Source organism: Micropterus salmoides, unplaced genomic scaffold (genome assembly GCF_014851395.1).
Source record: "Micropterus salmoides isolate LMB-PRFRI ecotype aquatic unplaced genomic scaffold, ASM1485139v1 Ms_hic_scaffold_17, whole genome shotgun sequence".
In the NCBI taxonomy this organism is placed as follows: Eukaryota; Metazoa; Chordata; class Actinopteri; order Centrarchiformes; family Centrarchidae; genus Micropterus; species Micropterus salmoides.
In genome coordinates this window covers 1,757,715-1,778,024 of record NW_024040817.1, presented here as the reverse complement: position 1 = coordinate 1,778,024, position 20,310 = coordinate 1,757,715, and the positions used below count along the sequence as shown (strand labels likewise).

The window sequence follows — 20,310 nt, the reverse complement described above, 5'->3', positions numbered from 1 at the left end:
CAGTGTTTCATTTCCACCACAGGGACACAACCAGGCATCAGTATTAGGCTGAACATTTAATTAACTCTGAAGAAATATAATGGCACACAAATGCATCTAATGAATCCTGCTCGTTAGTGTTTATATTAATGTTTGCAGCTAACACACATAAACAGACACAGCCAGCTGTGGTGCAATTAGTGCTCAAACGACAGGGGTGGAAGTAGCTCAGTCCATAGGGGACTTGGCTAGCATTTGATACAGAATGTAGACTGAGAGCTGGAGAGCTGCCAGTTCACCTCCAGGGCACGGCCGAGGAACCTTTGAGCAAGGCACCAAACCCCTAATGCCTGGTCGACACAAGAGGATTTGAAATTCTTAACTGATTTTAAAGATGGGGACGACCAGAGATGTTTAATATTTTAATTGTAAGAAAGCCAGACAATTTCGTCAAGGGACAGGACCACACACTTGGCGTTTACTAAACAATTTCAGAGTGGCCATTCCAGGGACTTGGGATCTCACAGAAACTTGCGTAATTCAATGTGTCTTCAGAAAAAGACAAAGATGGAGGCAGACTGTCGTCGTCAGCTGGTTGCACTTGAGTGAGAAAAGAGAATCAAACAGTGGATGGGCTCAAGGCTGAGGAGACAGAATCAGCGTGGCTTATACATTTTACACAACATACGCTTGGTGACGCTTCCAGGTCCAGCTCGCTCTCAACGGCTGTTGCGGGTTTCTGCTCAATATTCTGTCACAGTTCCTTTCAAAATAAAGTTTAGAATTTTAAACATCAAACATCCATCCATCCATCTTCAACCGCTTATCCTCTGTACAGGGTTGCAGGGAGGCTAGAATCAATCCCTTACGTTGGGCGAAAGGCAGGGTACACGCTGGGAAGATCACCAGTCCATTTAGAGACACCAATTAACCTAGCCTGCATAACCTATTCTATGTTACAAATTTAGATTATGTCTGTAAGCCCCTCACACTACAGGATAATCTGTTCAGACCAGAACGGGAACGTGTCGGATGAAATGATACTATTTCACATGAATGTAAATTGAACACACTTTATTTGATTGTTGGTCAGAAAAAGATGTTCATTCATCTTAATTATTTTATTTTATAGCCTAATTAATAAAAAAAACGTATGTAGTTGACACTGTTGGTTCAGTACCATGAAGTGTTGACAGACTTGGTTAACTTGTTTACTCAACATTTTAAAATCTCTCAGTTGCTCTTTATATTACTGACAAAACCAGTTTGGTTACAAATGGAACTTAATTTAAACTGCAAATGCTCTCTCTTTTTTCTCCCTCCCTCAACATTTTCGGACACTTTGGCCAAATGGCGACTCTTTCTGCTAGAGCCAAAGCAGAGGCCACGCGACATGACTCACGCGCCACGAGATCTTTGACAAACATTACCAAATGTTACTTTGTTGATCCCAGTCAGAACTCTTCCAAAAATGGCCCGCCTCCTCCAGTGACAGCTTCTGCTGCTGGACTTTTACATTTCCATATTTATGTGAAACTCTGCTAAACGAGAGGAGACAGCTCGGGAAAGAGACCAAATACGGAGGCATGAGAGCAACAGAGAGAACTGAAAGATATGAGAAAGATGAACAAACACAAAAACAGCCACTGATTTTCACATTAGATTTAACTTCAGCTTCTGACTGAATAATAAAACAGCTTATTCATTTTGGAACATACGAGTGGTGATAAATATTAGAGCCCGACCGATTTATCGTTTTGCAGATATTATCGGCCGATATAAGCTACTTGCAGATATATCTGCATCGGCGTTTATAACATCTGATTTGAAAATGAGAAACAGAGAGTCGGATCCTTCCCTCATGTCATGAGTGTTGCATAGTTTGCCCACCAGAGGGTGCGCTGCAGCTCCTATGTTGAAAACACCAGCTGACTGCAGTCTACCGGAGTTTTGACAATATATGCTGCCTTGTCTAAAAATGATACCATAGCGCAAATCGATAGCAGAGTGTATTGAGTCGCTCTGTCCTATTGAAAGATGCTACCTTATGTGTTCCCTTTTCCAATCCCATAGTTATAACTCTCACAGTATTATTACATCTTCTGTTTTTTGAGTATATTATAACATCATTTCAGGGGTAGCGTATTCTGATAATATCCCCTATCAAATAATGCTCTCACTCCAGAATAATTTTATATTGCACCACTACTCACTCCTTGTTTACTGTAAGGAGATGGGGAGCATGTTGAAATACTATATTGTGCCATCTTTATTTAAGATATCAGGGGTAGCGTAATCTGATTTATATTTTTTTTTAAGATTGCTGAGGATCAGCCACTGTCTCGACTGCGTGCCCAACAAGACTGCGCAGATTTATGGGCGAGGAAACAAACCACGCTTGTGGGTCATACGGATGCGCAGAACCGCCAAGTAGCACATCTCGATAGGTAGCATAAATCGACAGAACACCGGTTCTGCTGGAGCTATGGTGAGCAGCTGTTGGGGCGGCTGTGGCTCAGGAGTTAGAGCGTTAATCGGAAGGTCGGCAGTTCAATCCCCGGCTGCTCCGGGCTACATGTCGAAGTATCCTTGGGCAAGATACTGAACCCCGAATTGCCTCTCAGTGTATGAATAAGTGTGAATGTTAGTTTCTGTTTGAGCACTTAGGTTCAGTGAATGAATGTGTGTGAATGGTGAATGCAGATGTAGTGTAAAAGCGCTTTGAGTGATCGAAAAGACTAGAAAGGCGCCATACAAGTACGGAGCATTTACATTTACAGCTGTGCTTATCATTTATGCTAGCGTGCCACAAATGATGATTAAACCAGAGGAAACTTGTGAATAAACGTGAGCTGAACACGTATCTAACACAGTTGCAGGTCCTCGTTGTTGACAGTCATGTATTGTTAGATTTATTGAAGGGCAGCGTTTCCTCTACGTCACTGTATCATAGAGCCAGAAGTGTTAGGAAATCGTTTCTGTAGCTTTGGATAGAATTAACAGAGTGCAGGTAATAAATAGATGTAGAAAAAAGATTATATTATAATACTGCATAAATAAATATATATAATTGGTTGCCTATGTATGAGAGCACTGTTAATCATTATTATGATGATACACATTCTGTGTAAAGAACACGGGGGAAGCCGGGGATTGAACCATCGACCTTCCAGTTAGTGGACGACCACTCTACCACCTGAGCCACAGCCCCCCTGTTTTGTGCAAAACAGCCCAATATTTCCAATGGAAATGAAAGAAAAGTTCTAAATTGATTATGTATAAGTCAAACCTTTATTATCTAGATTAATGTAATTTCTAAAGTGATTCCAGTTGATATCAAATGTTCAGCAGTTTGCTTTATGGTAATAAACACACAGAAAATATAGTTGTTAAACTGTTAAGACTAAGAGAAAGTGACAGATGCAGAGAGTATAAACAGAAGAAGAGTAGTAGCAGAATAGCAATCTTGCATCACCCAGGCAGCAGCAGTGACTCAAAAAAAGGACTTTTATGGAAGTCCTAGCTGTAATTATGTCAGTGTTTTTTGGATCACATCCCTTTGGACTCGCTGCTCGCCTCCGCCCTCCCTCCCTCGGGTTTGCCATCGCTCTCTCTGCTTTGACTGGTTTTGTGCAGTGAGTGTAAAAACAGCCAGTGAAGTCTAGCACCCATTTTAAAACAACTGTCGAGCCGTGTTCCCACAGAGAAATGGCTGACATCAGATCTGTCACATTTGCAAAAGCGTCACTCGAACATCTTGAACATCAGTAAGGTGTTGATGTAGAGCTGCAGCTGGGCTCCATTCTGTTAATTTATAATGCTTCAAAAAGGTCCCATATTAATTAAAATACTTCTGTACATATAATAAAGACATGAAGAGAGGATGTTTTACTAAAGATCTAGATTTATCCAATTACATTTTGTTGGAGTGGTTTTATTCAAGTTACTAAATTTGAAAAAATATTTTCCTTTTTTCGGGGTAGATGCAAACAAGCTCAAAAATGCATTACTGCTGTACTTGCCTCTGATTGGCTATTTCTATTAAAGAACCAAGCAGCAACCTCTGGGGCTGAAAAAAGAAGCCAACGCGGACTTGCTACTGCAGTTCATCAAATGGCCACTTAAGGCTGGATCCAAAAGGGAGTCGATCCCCACATAGCCCCGTGTTAAAATGGCCATTTCAGCAGACATAAACGTGTCTACAGTCTGGTACAAAAGCAGGTTTGTTCTCTATAGATAATTTCCCCTTCATGACAACTGGAGGTGACTTTTTATATAAATTACACATTTAAATTACATTAAGGCTTAAAGTTACACATAATTTAGGGTGGGGTTCATTGAGTAACAGGTGGGTGCCCTCTCAGGTGGCTAGCCGGAGCCAACTAGGCTTCATTCGGTCTACCTCTTTCCCATTTTCGGATAAGCTAGAGTCGGGTGATGCCAAGATGGTGAGGACCTGAGAGAGGTTTAAATAATTTAAGTTAACTATTAATCTACATAAAACATCCTAAATCGGTAATTTTAAAAACCAAAAACCAAGCCAGAAATCTTGGTGTAGTCACGGACATGAATTTTAGCACATTAAGACAATTACAAAGTCAGCCTACGATCGCCTGATGAATATGTCAAGGATTAAAGCACTTATGTCTCAGCAGGACATGGAAAAACTTTTAGCGCATTTATCTTCAGTCAGCTCGACTACTGTAACACTGTCTTTACAGGGCTTCCTAAAAAAACAAATAAAAAACAATCAGCTGATTCAGAACGCTGCTGCTTGAGTCCTCACCAAGACCAAAACAGTGGATCACGTCACTCCAGATCTGAGGTATTCACACTGGCTTTCTGTCTGTCAGAGAATTGATTTTCAAATACTGCTGTTAGTTTATAAAGCACTAAATGGTTTGGGGCCAAAACACATTTCTGATCTTCTGCTTCATTATGAACCATCTAGACCTTTCAGGTCGTCTGGCATCAGGTCTGCTTTCTGTCCTCACGGTGAAAACTAAACATGGAGAAGCAGCGTTCAGATTTTATGCTCCATATATTTGGAACAAACTCCCAGGAAACTGCAGGTCTGCTGAAACTCAGTTCTTTTAAATCAAGACTGAAGACTTTTCTTTGTACCACTGTCTTTAATTAAATCAAATGTAAGGCTGTAAATCAATAACTTGCACTGTAAGTTCTACTGTCCCGTTTTATTTTCCATTTCACCATTTTAAAAATTGTATTTCAATTTTTTTTATTTCCCTATAATGTTTTTATGTAAAGCACTACAAAAAAAATAAAATTTACCTAATCCTAAAACCAGAATAATAATTTACCTTTGATTCTGCAGCATCTCCTTGCTTTCCAGGGTCATTCTTGTGACAACTAAAAGACATCTTTAATCCTCTTACATTTGCTGTTGTAACCTCTTAACTTTCCCATGAGAGCAATAAAGTTTAATCTAATCTCAAGTCTCATTCCGTTGCACTTCAACACAGGTTCCAAGAGGGGAAATTGGTAATTGCATGAAACCTCGGACAGGATTAAAATGACCCCAGGACATCAGAGTTAACTTAGGATACTGTAGGCTAAGTATATTTCAGGTAGAAGCAGAGAAAATTCCTAACAGGTTTGTAAAGTTTCTGCTGTCTGGAGGGTAAAAGAATGACCAATCACCAAACCTCTCCTGCCAAGGTCTGGCGCTGCTGAGAGAAGAATAATATCCCCATTTAGAGGATTCAGGCGGTAATTACATGGGAAGTGATGAGGTGATGGAGTGAAATGAGATTTGCAGCGAGGAGAAAGCTGAAGTTCTGAGTATTTTCTTTCTTATTCTGCACAGAGACGAAAAAACAAACTGAAGTGTGCAATTTCACCAACATGAAATCTAAAGACGCTGCAACCAAAGTGTGAGTACAGACAGATAAAGACAAAATAAATGGGGTGAGGATGATTGAGATGTTCTAATAAGTAGATTTAGATTTAAAAAAAAAAGAGATTTGAACTGCTAAGTGTTTATCCCATTGTTACGTTTTTAGGCAGAAGCTGTAATTTGGTTTTGAGACAGCGGCTAACCACCTGCTAGAAGTCCCATCTGCACCATCATTAACACTATTCCTCCATTTCAAGGCTTCACAACACAACACCACTCACACAAAAGGGACACATCACATTTTCAAAAGCTGCAAAGGAACACGGCACAACATCAGTTTTTGCCAATAAAACACGGTAACGGTAAACATCCTGTGTTTATGCTTCAGCAAAGAGTTTATTAAATTCTTATTTATGTTTTGATGCAGACAGAAACACAAATGAAAATATGATCATTGCTGCTACTCAATTGTTTCCAATATATTGTCCACTGCTACATACATTCATGCGGGGACAAAACATGGGAAAGACCTTTTATAAAGCCATTTTGTAGAGGTATAAATCTAAACCACAATTGTAACACAATTAGAAGAAGACACACAGTTCAGATATTTAGGCTTACCTGGCTGTTTCCTTGTTCCCTGTTTTTTGTTTTTTTGCAGCACGTGGTGCTTAAAATCACTTTCAAAATAATAATTGGCTTGTTTATCACACTCGTCTCTTGATTCATTTCCTGATTGTTGCAGGCTCCCACTTGAATTCTCTTTTTCGCACCATTTCATTTCCTTTCCCTCTATTTTCTCAGGAATGAGGCTCCATGATATTCACCTTGTAAGGGCAGGAATAGTACACAGGTGATTTATTTGTATCGAACCCGTTCCACACCCGCCGTGAATGCCGTAGACGGAACTTGAAGGCCTCTTCAGCTTCCACTTACCTGCTTTTCTTGTGCCTTTGCTCTTTTTTTCCACAGTCAAAAAAGGTCGGGACATTAAAAATGATTGCTTCATGTGTCAGTGGAGCAATCCTTTTAAAAGTTTTTCTTCAGAAAAACAGAAGGTGCCAGCATTCTGGAGAACAGAGATGTCTACAGCGCTGTCTTCTCCATTTTGTGAAAAACTTGTTCTTGGTTACAGGACACTTTTCTTACTTTTCCTTTCAGAGTTGTTCTTGAAGAATGACAGGTTGTCTTCCCGACATGGCAATTCAAAGAGAATCCTTCCAAAAAAAAATCCAGACGACCAGAGACTCACAACAGACAGATGCATCAGTCTTTCCCGTTTCGGTGTTTCTGTTCACCTGGTTTGCCTCCTGTTTCCCTGCCGTGGCTCTTACCTTCTGAGATCTCGTTGTTTTCATCGGTGACACCGCTGTCTTGTCCCCTCTGGGACTGAACCACCTCAACACCTTGTCGCTGAGCTGGAAGAAATAACATATAATGCATAAATCGATATTAACGAATGGTGGGGGAGGAGAGAAGAAACACAGTAACTTGGCCCAGATGTATATGAATCCATTAGAACAGACCAAAAAAAATGCATGAATTTACTAAGCATTTAAGAGAGGGGGAAAAGTAAATCATAAATGAAGTGTATTTAAGCTTTTATGTAAGAAACAAGCCAAGTGGCAGTAGCTGAAAAACAACATCAAACTCTTACTTACTTTTATCAATTAGGCACAGTGTGATTAAAGTGTAGGTCCTGGTGAGCCTGAGGATGTCAGTGAACACTTATGTTTTCTGTTTTAATTGAATTTGGCTCCTCATTATTTTATTTTGGCCAACACTTCACTCAGTTGAATCCTTGTTTTAAGAGACTTGACTGCTGAACTACAATGACACCAGGCCCACCTTTAAGATCTGCTATTCACTTAGCTTGACTGCCAGTGCTGAGTTTTTACTATCCAGTGCTGCCGCTAAAGTAAACAGAAGCATTGATTGTAGTTGTTTGAATGTCAAACACCATCACCCACATTTGAATTTAGATTTCATAAGTGCTGAGTGCAGTGTTAAGTTCATTCAGTGGTGCAACAACAACAAAATAGTTTTCAGCCCAGCAGATCATGCACTTGAGGACTGTATTATCATGGCATGTCTTTATTTTTAAAAGGCCTGATTTTCTAAAAGCTAATTCAAAAGGACTTTTCCACTCTGACAGGAATACATTTCCGAAAGACACAGCAACTCAGCACCTTTGGATTTCTGCGTTACAAATCCTGCTTAAAGGACTTACATCTAGTATTTCTTATTCCTGAACCAGTAGGACACGGAAATATCAGCAGGTTACTGAATGTCAGTGACTGAAACAAAGTAAACAACTCACTCGGCTTATTTTTGCATTCAGAACCACAGCAGTGAGCTGATGCATGCTGTTGTTGTTTGTGAATTCTTTCCGGCTTTGCTCAACTTGTCTTGCACTCCATCCACCACCAACCACGCAGCTTAAATAACATTACCAAATCAACATCAGAGGTATCACTGACCGGTGGATGCCAGCATTAAGGCAGAACTTGCACACAGAGAGTACTACTCATCACATAGTACTACTGTGTTGCTTTCTACAGGTACAAACTTTAAAGCATATTGCTCTAGGGGCCACACCCTAATCAGTGATGTCACAGCAGGTATTCTGCCAATCACAGCTGATGAAAAGCACCCGCTGTCATATCACTGATTGAAGCCAGAAGTGCAGCTCCATGTCACATAGAGATCCGTTCAGCAGCAGTTTTCTGTCTTGTGTGATTCAAAGCGGCTGCCACCATTTACATCACACTGTCTTGAGGTTGTTGTATTTAGTTTGCTGATTTTACATTAAAAACAACTTTAAATTACATGATGCTACTTCTGCAAACCTCCAATCTAAAGGGAGTCTGTTCCTTTCTGGAACAACTGACAGCATCAATCTTAACCCGCTTGTATCAGCCTTCAAAATCCCTCATCAGGGGAGTCATACCACTGAGGGTTGATGATTTGACTCAGTGAAAAGTCTCTTACCTTCATGTTTGGCCTGAAGAGGTTTGCTCTGCTTTCCTCCACTGACTGCAATTATCTTAAAGTTGTATTCTTTGGAGGGGTCAAAGTCCTGGATGAGCAGCTTTGCTTCGTGCTTCGATAACTGAACCTCCTTCTGCTCTCCACCTGTTCCAGGATAATAGAAGAACAAACACTCAGCAGCTGAAGTATGATGATTAGCGAGGAGACACGATTGCTGGTTTGAATCCTGGCCACGTAAGGGAATCATTTCTAAGATTCATTTGATTATTAATTTAATGGGAAGTAAATGCAAACACAATGGGGACTGTAAACAAACCAATGCCCTTCTGGCTTCGTTCCCAGCATGGTTTTTCATTTTATTCTAAGGGTAAAGACACGACGCAAAGTGTGCCCCCGTTAATTTTCTATGGGACAAGAGAAATCGATTCGCAAGCATTGTGGGATTCCCAGCAACGCAAAAAAATAGAGGGATTAAAAGTTCAAATGTATTTATCAACTATGAGGGCGAAATCACCTGCCAGGTACAGTATTTTTCAAAAAAGTGGACACCAAAAAAGCAATGCAGTGGTGGGACAGGAAGTTTAGTTTACCTGCTGTGCATCTATTGTGTTTTCTAAGATCCCTTTTTCCCTGGCCTGCAGCATTACAGATACAAAAGAAAGCGTGCTGCTTGGCACAACGTCACCAAAGTGCAGACTGAGGGATTGGTAGGCATTAGCTCAGTCTGTAGTGACTTGACTTGGGAACTGGAAGGTTACCAGTTCGCATCCAGCGCAGACCACTGCCGAAGGTGCGCCTAAGCCAGGACCTGAACCCCTAACTGTTACCCAATGCTCTTAATTATGATGGATTAATTGCAGTATAAGAAAAATAAGGCAGTGATTGGACCATTTAAGATTATAATATATTCAGCTCCCGGGCACTGCTGAGGTGGCACTGGCATCCCTCCAGCTACGAGTCCAACCCTCCGTTCCCACATAATGGACAAAGCTGCTTTATAGGTTTTTTTTTCAATTTCAACATGGAAAACAAATGAGAATGAATTCATCTGGTAACTGATTGTAATGAAGGATGCGTCACTGTTTTTTTTAAATAGTTTTTAGACAACAATGAAAATCTAGGGCACAGAAGAATAAAATAGAAGGATGTTATCGGTACATTCATTTTTTGCTGCATCTCATCATGAGAATTTCTGTTCACAATAAAAAGAAAATAAACAAAATGCTTTTATCTTTGGAAACACAAACAGAAAGCTTGTGCATTTAAATTTATTCCATAGTTCAAACTTTTCATTGTCTTTTATTCTACCTTCCATTGCACCTTTCTCCTTGCAATTAAAATAGCTGCTTCAGGATAATTTACACTATCTGGCATAAACGTAACAATCCTTTGCAGAGATCACACAACTTCAGTAATACCCATGTAATTATGTTCACATAAAACCAATACAGGAGCTCACAACATCTGTTTCAGCAGCATAAAGATCTACATACTGCAAGCAAAGAACTTCAGACAGAAAAACGTTTATTCCAGAAGGAGTGATTACACCTGAACTCCTTCTACAAGAGACGCAGGAGATTGAAATACCGAAAGAAAGACAGTCACATGATAAGGTGAGGAGGTAAATACAAGCGTTTTTAATTTGTAAATGTAAACGGACAATTCTTAGTCACTTTAGATTTCAATAAAAAAAAAAAGAATTGTAAACAGTATTTTGTATAAAGATAACAACATCATCACGACCTGAATTTCTGACTAGACCTATTGGCAAACACATTTCACTAGAAAATAGTTTTTTGCTTATCCATTATTCAGCTACTTCCACACTCACAGAGCACTCAGTATACTGTAGAAATGACTCAAAAATGCGCTGGTGCCAAAATCAAATTGGCACAGAGCAGCATGCAGGCATGACCTACAGTACTTTATTTCTTGAAGCACTTGTGTTCCTTTTGGCCATAAAAACAGTTTGACATCTGACTCACATTGAGGTTCAGACATACGTCTACAGGTGCATGAATCACTGTCTACTGTTCCTTAACTGCAACAAACCACTAAAAGGCTTTTGCAAATGCTTTTACAACTCTGGTCAGTGAACTGCTCTTTAACAAGGTATGGATTATTTCACTATATTAGATAGATAGATAGATAGATAGATAGATAGATAGATAGATAGATAGATAGATAGATAGATAGATAGATAGATAGATAGATAGATAGATAGATAGATAGATAGATAGATAGATAGATAGATAGATAGATAGATAGATAGATAGATAGATAGATAGATAGATAGATAGAGATAGATAGATAGATAGATAGATAGATAGATAGATAGATAGATAGATAGATAGATAGATAGATAGAGATAGATAGATAGATAGATAGATAGATAGATAGATAGATAGATAGATAGATAGATAGATAGATAGATAGATAGATAGATAGATAGATAGATAGATAGATAGATAGATAGATAGATAGATAGATAGATAGATAGATAGATAGATAGATAGATAGATAGATAGATAGATAGATAGATAGATAGATAGATAGATAGATAGATAGATAGATAGATAGATATAGAGATAGATAGATAGATAGATAGATAGATAGATAGATAGATAGATAGATAGATAGATAGATAGATATAGATAGATAGATAGATAGATAGATAGATAGATAGATAGATAGATAGATAGATAGATAGATAGATAGATAGATAGATAGATAGATAGATAGATAGATAGATAGATAGATAGATAGATAGATAGATAGATAGATAGATAGATAGATAGATAGATAGATAGATAGATAGATAGATAGATAGATAGATAGATAGATAGATAGATAGATAGATAGATAGATAGATAGATAGATAGATAGATAGATAGATAGATAGATAGATAGATAGATAGATAGATAGATAGATAGATAGATAGATAGATAGATAGATAGATAGATAGATAGATAGATAGATAGATAGATAGATAGATAGATAGATAGATAGATAGATAGATAGATAGATAGATAGATAGATAGATAGATAGATAGATAGATAGATAGATAGATAGATAGATAGATAGATAGATAGATAGATAGATAGATAGATAGATAGATAGATAGATAGATAGATAGATAGATAGATAGATAGATAGATAGATAGATAGATAGATAGATAGATAGATAGATAGATAGATAGATAGATAGATAGATAGATAGATAGATAGATAGATAGATAGATAGATAGATAGATAGATAGATAGATAGATAGATATAGATAGATAGATAGATAGATAGATAGATAGATAGATAGATAGATAGATAGATAGATAGATAGATAGATAGATAGATAGATAGATAGATAGATAGATAGATAGATAGATAGATAGATAGATAGATAGATAGATAGATAGATAGATAGATAGATAGATAGATAGATAGATAGATAGATAGATAGATAGATAGATAGATAGATAGATAGATAGATAGATAGATAGATAGATAGATAGATAGATAGATAGATAGATAGATAGATAGATAGATAGATAGATAGATAGATAGATAGATAGAGTATGCCATAAATGACCTTCAACTGTGCACACCTACTACACACCTCTCTGTATTCTCAGATAACCTCAAACTATTTCCAAATATATGAAAATGTCTTCAGTTTGTTTTTTAAAAGTTGACGTGATTGCTTTAACTGCCCAGAAAAGAAAACGAATATTTAGAAGCCCTCTGGCATCACAAACTGAGCTGTGAAAGATTAACTTTATTAATGCCTGCGGTGCTGACAGCTCATCATAGCAGCAAAGACCAGAGGGACGACAAATAAGAACAAACAGTAAAAGGTATAAACCAAACATATGAATACGAATGTAATAAGGAATATAAATAGAAATCTAATAATCAAATAAAAGAGATGTATTCAGCATCTAATCCTGCCAAATGTGTTTTACTGTCGTAGCAGCAGAGGGTTTGGCAGACGTCAGCAGTTTACAGATTGACTGAGAAGCGTAGGTTTCCGTTTCCTGGCTTAGAGAAAGAATCACCATGTCAACAGATATTGACTGAGAAGTCCAAGATCGACATATGCAAATTAATTTAAGAGTTTGTGATGAAAGAAAAGTGCTATTTGTGTTTCTTCTTTGCTTTTTTTTTTATATGATTGAATTTAATTTTGCCTCCTGCTCAATTCTTTTACTTCTGCTGCTGCTACAGAACAAACGTTCCATCTGGGATCAACAAATCTTCTTAAATTGTAAGTTATCAAAAGTTAAATTTCTTAATATAAAAATGATTGATTCAAAAATCTACTTTCCACCATCTGCTCCTGCAAAAAGATTGTAATCAGAAAAGCCAGCACGCTATCACTGTTTTCAAAACAGAGATTAGTCCCTTAAATGCTTGAATGACAAACAGTATCTTCTTATGTAAATGTTTATACAGTACGGCTAAATTAAATAATAAATCAGTTTGTCTTGGAAGTAAAACCTTTAATGTGCACGTCCTGTATGTTGCGTCTGTCTGTCTGAGTCATGCCTTGACTTCAACCAGGAAAAGAAAACCATCCTGCAGAGCTCTACAAAAACTCCCCGCTGTTAAAGAAAATTAACTACCGCTTCGTCACTGCTTTTCCACCTTCAATACACTCATGCTGATACCAGTGGCCTACAGCGAGAAGATGATTGTCCCGTCATTCACCTACCTCACTCGTCCCCAGAAGGCACGCAGCCATCCCTGCACATCCAGTTATTCTTTAAATCCTTTATTCAAAATTAAGCACTAGCCAAAGGCAGCATGTTGCAAAGCGAGCTGTGTGGGCATGTCTCAGAAATGAGGCCATCGTGCTTTGGTGAAAATGTCAAGCCGATAAAGGCAGTAAAGCTTTCTCTCACAAGTGAGTCTACGGCGCTCGTTACTGTTAAACTGACAACCGTTTAAATCATGTGACAAAAGACAAAGGCTTCCCAGTGGTTAAAGGGAATCCCTGCATTTACATGTCATGTAAAATGAACCAGAAACATTTTTGCAATCCTTTAACTTCGCCACCAGACAAGGAAACAAGAGGAACATGGTTTTGTTCTTTGACAGAAGATGCGGATGTTCAGATTTTGTCTGGATCTGTCATTCTCTACCTGCTATATCTGTATCCAACACCCTCTTTCCATTCACTCTCTCTCTCTCTCCATGTCTCTCCAGCTCCATCCTTCATCCTGCCCTCTAGCATCTTCTCTCTTTTTATATTCCTGTGTCATTCCCTCCACCCATTCGATTCTCTCTCGTAGTGTCAGGGGACAGCTGCCTGTGCTTACTGCATCTTATCTGACATTTTCTCCATTACTGTGATCAAACAGACGGCCAAGCCATACCAAAAGCTACAGCTTTACTTCACCGCTGGCTGACAGCAGTACTCAAACTTCAGGCCACAATAGATTGCTGCATCAACAATGTAAAGTGGGTAAAACCTGGCAGGCCTGTAGTTTATACGGTTTATTAGCAACTGTGTGAACTTGTGTCTCTTAGAAATTTTCATACACAAAGTGCTGATGGCTAACCTTGCTAACAATGGCTGGCCGTGCGAGGTTTTCCGACTTGCTAACTGGAACGCTGTCAACTTGGGTGTGACATCATTCCCAGCTCCGACCTCCGAGGTAATTGGAAACCAGCGTTAGTTTCAAGAAAAAAGAGCCAGCACACTGAACAGATGCTCCCAAAAATGCGATTTATTAGGTACAGTAACTATGTTTCAACATGATTCGTCCTAATCAGGAAATGTTAAACATAGACTTCACCTGAGTTAAACCACGTGGAATACCCAGGTCCAGCCAATCAATTACATTTATGTGCATATTTGGGAGTCTCATCTTGTAATAGTGTCCATAAATTGCCCTTTTATTGTCCATAATACATTTTGACGTTCTTTGGCTCAACCTGGGATTTTTGAATCCGAAGTCTATTTATGGACCTCCTTGGTAACATGTTACCTGATTACCTGATGTCAAAGTGTCATTATTGAACTTAATAAATCTTTTTGGGACAATCTATTCTGAGGACTGGTGACCTTTGTCTCTAAAGATTGTTTTTGCTTTTTTGCCAACACACTCAAGATCATGTTGGGAGGTGCATACAACATCCTGAAGCACCCAGTCAAAAACTAGCTCAAAAATCAACAATCTCTGTTCAACTCAACAGAGTTTAGAGAGTGTTAGTTTTGTAATGCAATCCCTGGGGTATCAGACTGACACATTCAATCCCCCGCTCTGCCTGGTCCTCTCCACACAACGCTCTGAAGCCTCGGTGACGTACGGACAACCTCAACACTGATAGGCTATCGCGATTCAGTGTCGTGCGACTTCTTCGCTTGAAAATATTCAACTCACGCAAATTCCTTCGCGTTGATTTAGTATGGAATTTGAAAATTACCTCTGCTTCCTTTCTTCCTTCCTTAACGTGTCTTTCTTATATTGTATAATCTTCCTTTGGTTGTATGAAGGATCTAGTGTCTAGTGAGTAAAATTAATGCAAATTTTTTCTTATTTTCATCATTTTATACTTTATAAACATGAACAGTATCTGCACAAACCCACTTACGGGCCCCTACTGGGCCTCACAACTTACTCTGGGAATCTCTTTAACTGTCCTATAATTACAAGTCTTCAACAGAATGAATTCTTGAAGCTTTCCGTCAGTTTTCCAACAGTAACAGGAGAAGAGGACCATTTTTACAGCAGTGCATGCAGCTGCACCTTTTCACACTGCAATAAAATCACTCTGATGTCTTTTTCAGTGGGACGAACACCCAGAACAGAAAGGAAAAATTAAATTAAAGACAAAATCCCGTGACTGTATTGTCAGTACGCCCATGGTAATCTACAGTATTCCTGACTAACAGGGTAGCAGCTCAAGCTGATTACAAACTGACTATTGAAACATTTCCTCATGATAAATGTGTTTCAGTCTTTACAGGTATTCATCCTGTGCATCTGCTTTCTCTGACAGAAATAAAAACCTGGGCAACTAGGACTACAACTACACACTCATTCTCCAAGTCTATATCATGTGTTCTTCATCTCCTCTAATTATTCTTTCTGTATCCATTTATAAACTTGTTTATGCAATTGAGCATCACCCAAACTGAACCTAAATCACAAAGTGTTGCCATTTACTTGTCAGTACTGTGAAATGAAACAGAGTAGTGTTAAATTAGACCACACAAGTTTTATTATCCCTTAAAAAATCCATTGGGTACAACTATGAATGAATGCCTGTCACATCCCACTGAACGTGTTCAACAATTGTTGGTAGAACAACTTGCACCAAAACTAAAAATATTTACAGCATGAAACACCTGAAATACCTACAGGGCCTACATTTTTCAGATCTTTCAAAACAGTTTCCACTTGATTTTTTAGCAAGCAATTCAATATACTGAAAGATTTCTCCCAGTTTCTGTTAGTATGTTCTTAACCTTAATCCCAAAAATCAACTATGAGCTGGTGGAAGTTTTACGCTTAAATGACACTTAAATTTAACTGACACTTAAATTACAATGTTGTGTTTACTTCCAACACTGTGGGTCGACCCCACATAACATTCACTAATAGCTCCCCTGATGTCACATGATGCGCTCAATCAATTAATCACACTATAATTACAATAAAATTTCAAAATGAAGGTTATGGCTTTGCATCACACCCTTGAACAGTAAAAACGTCTGCAGTGCACCTGTTTTCACAAACAGCAATAAAAAAACTTGGCCACAGTTTTGAAACTGAGTAATACCCCTTGGAATAATAAATCACAGAGCAGCTTATGAACTATATACTGTAAGTTCACTTTATAACTATGATTACAGTCAACCTATGACATAATCTTAAGTATAATGTCTGTGTTGTTTAGAAAAGAATGCTGACAAAGAGAACAGCAGCCAACCATATTAAAACCAGGGCTGCTGCATTAAACCTTGTGCAATGTTGTTGAGATTGACAGTGATTGTGAAAGCCTACAAGGACATGTGGCATCAGTTTACACCCTGTTACCATTTTATAACATACACATGGGTTAAACGTGGGCTGGCTAGCCCTTAAAATAATAAAAATTAAATGAATCCCATCTTCATAAAAGGTTTTAGTGTTCACTATTTGTTACCGTTTTAAAAAAGGAGATGATTTAACTTCATTGTCACTTTAGAGGCTGCACTGTATCCGATTATACTGAAAGACTGTTACACCCCATTTACACCTGGTATTAAAATCCCATCTGTACCTGGATAAGGAAAAATGCATCTCACTGCAAAGTGTAAATATCTGCCTGACCACATCTGGAGGTAGTTTGACTCTCATCGTGTTCACACACTGCTGGTGTCCACACACAACATAACATTATAGCCTACAGATGTGTTTCTTAGTTAACATAAAATATAGCAAGCTAGAAGGCTGAAAAGAGACGTAGCTCGACTTATTAAGCATCTCTTCTGTGCCATGAAACTGACCTGCTGTTAACAAGGCAATTAATGTATCTGGCGAGTAGCTTACACGCCGGTACTGCAACACACCGGCAAACTGACACAATATTTTTACATATGTATTTATATATTTATATATGTACTGCATTTGTTGAATTTATCATAGGAAACAAATAATTAAGACAAGGTTATAAAGTTTGCCCTCACTAACAACTAATAAAACTATGTGTTTTTAATTAACTGAGTCAGTCACGCTGCAAAATAACTTCCATGCCGATTAACAAGTCAGGCTACGTTCAACATTGACATGCTGAGCCTTGCCACACCAACATTCAATGGGCTTAAGTATTTTAACAAGCTTGCTGAAGCCTTCATCAATAAATCCAAAGGTGTCTGCAGCAATCAACCACCGCTTTCCACAGTGTGCACCTGTTATATCAGATCCTGAGTGTGGCTACGTGTCTCTTTATCTGCACAGTGACTTACGAACCAGCAGGCAGGTGAAACCCACATAAAAAAAGGTTGATTTGTTCTCCCTGAAGGGAAGAGGTCTGACTACCGTGCTCCTCTGTGCATAACTAGAATTTCTGTCCCACGAGCAAATGACAAACAGCATACAGTTGATTTGTGACCTGACAGAAACTGAATCCACCTGCATTCTGTTTGTCGTTTCACAAAATGTCCTTTCATGTCATCTGGGTACCACATTGGTACAACTTTTAAAAATAAGTGCTGATAGAGGCTCTTCTTTAATAATGCACCATCACTAATAATAATTACTGCTGAGGGGCCCTTGAGCAAGGCAATAAGCAACAATCCATCACAGAGGCCGTACTGCTCAGCTTTCCAGGTGTGAATGGGGTACACCAGGCACGACTGTACAGGAGAAGACTGAATTCCTCGTCACATTTCCCTGGATAAATCAAGTTTAGACTAGAAGGTTTCTGCAGGGAGCAAATCTCCATCAGCTCTGAACAATCCTCCAATTCGCCAAGCTGAAGCCTCAAACCACACAGTTTTGTAATTTCCTGGTCTTCTAATCTTTTTTTTAAGCTTGGTTTTTTTTAACGAATGAATCATTGATGAAGCAGGGATGTGAAACGGGTGTGTATTTTTGCCTAGATTTCTGTCAGCTCTCAGTACAAAGACGTCATTCACACTTGCCAAATTGGATAAAATATTAATAGAGTGAAGGAAAAAACTGTCTAGTTCTAATATTGGAGCAAAGCTCAGCTTCTACTGAATTTATTTCACCTTCACTTTGGGAGCACCTGGCGTATATTTGACGTAAAGTCCCATTTATTCTTTTGCAGAATACTCATCACACATCCTAATCTGGATCCTCATGGAAATCTTAACAGATCCTAATGTTTAAACCAAATGACAACTAAATCAGTTTGTAAAATATTGAGAACTCTAACTACAAAACAGGAACGGCCATCCCTCAATCTTAAAGCTGAAGGTATCGTGATAAAAGATCCGCTCAAGCAAAAACACAGCTGAAATACAGACATACTGTAAGCATCCACGTCAGTGCCGCATCTTACCTGGCCGTGTGGTGTAAATGACCTTGTAGCTTTCAAACTCTCCTTTTGGCTCTTTCCAAGACACGTGTAGTTTGGTGGGGCTCAGGATTTTGGCACGAAATCTCCGCGGCGATGAAACTAGACAAGAAACAACAAGATAAACAGCGTTACACAATAACAGACCGCGATATACTGTAAATATATGAATGAATGAATAAAAGATCCTGGTCATGCACCATCCATTCCTCCAATATTTGTTTGTTTAAGTATAAAAACAACTTCTGTCATCAGTGTGTATTAGTGGATTACATCCATAACAATGAATGGAGTTCAATTTTGTTCAGTCATAGTTGATAATAAAATTAATTTAGATTTTTTTTAACACTTTGATGTCTTCTTTTCAACACCACCTGTATTAATAAGACCACAGGTTGTGTCAAACTGCTGCTATTAACAGATGTTGTGCTTAAAAGTGACAAAAACGTCAATTTAACTAATCAAACAGTATCACTGCTCAGGATGTTTTACAGGACTGCAGGTTTCACAGAATCTGCTCTCCTTCTGTTTTACTTCTGCGTGGTCGCTCATACGCTAAGCACACAACACAACTGTGACTGAGTTAAGTTAAACTGAACTCCCTTCAGAGTTATGGCGGCGTAGAGGCACTCGCTCCATCTGTGTTATTAAACAGTTAGGAAAGTTTTTTCTTCTTTTTTTTTTTTTAAAAGGATAAACTGTATCTCATCCAAGCGGGAGGATACATATCAGAGAGATTAGCTTGCACAGATGTCACATTAAAAAGCAAAATCCCACTCTCCTCCTCGTCCTCATCCTCCTCTTCCTCCTGTATTGATGAGCCCACTTTGTGCCCCCCTATCTCTCTCTGTGGGGATAGACAGGTCTTCTTCTGTGTTCCACTTACCATCAGCATCAAAGCCTCTCATCCTGATTAGTTGTTGGCCCTGTCAGCCGCCTAGAGGCCTACCCCCCACTTTTCTCTCTGTATCCTTCCCTTATATTAATTTTCTCACTCTTACACTCTCTCCCCACCTCCATCGCCTCATCTGTCCCTCTGTCTTACTCTTTCTATCTGATCCCTCCCTGTCCTGATCTCATTTTCTTTCCTTTCTTGTCTTTCTGCGTGTCTGTGCTTTGAAATTGCCGTCAGGGGTAAGAAGAGGATGAGAAAAAGGAGTGAATGTGACTTCCTTTTAACTGCAAGGAGAAAAAAGAACAAAGGGCACCAAAGGGAAAGGCACTGGAATAGCATCTGTTTACTATTCCTCTCCTGTCCGAAGCAGGAGTATTTAGATGTACAACACAGAGTGACTAGATCCACTGAGCTGCACAATATCCAAATACACTTTACAATGGCCTCAATGTGCATATAAATCCTTAGAAAAGTCAAAAACACTGTGTCAGCGAAACTTTATGTACACAACTGTACACAAGAGTATGATCATTCTTTCACTAGGCTCCTACGCGCT

The 20,310-nt window shown here is 38.7% G+C and overlaps 1 protein-coding gene across 6 annotated transcripts in view; it reads right to left on the bottom strand.

Annotated features, from left to right (window-relative positions):
- The window catches only part of LOC119906777 (collagen alpha-1(XIV) chain-like), a 516,646-nt gene that overhangs the window by 488,255 nt on the left and 8,081 nt on the right, over nucleotides 1-20,310 (bottom strand). For 5 of the 6 annotated variants that reach the window (XM_038724122.1, XM_038724121.1, XM_038724123.1 and 2 more), the window contains exons 4-6: nucleotides 18,845-18,961; nucleotides 8,828-8,971; nucleotides 7,171-7,254 (exon numbers count right to left, since the gene is read on the bottom strand). The exons of the other annotated variant lie outside the window; for it this stretch is intronic. In XM_038724122.1, the coding sequence (XP_038580050.1) occupies nucleotides 7,171-7,254; nucleotides 8,828-8,971; nucleotides 18,845-18,961 (345 nt within the window). The remainder of the gene's footprint in view (nucleotides 1-7,170; nucleotides 7,255-8,827; nucleotides 8,972-18,844; nucleotides 18,962-20,310) is intronic. 6 annotated transcript variants of the gene reach the window in all.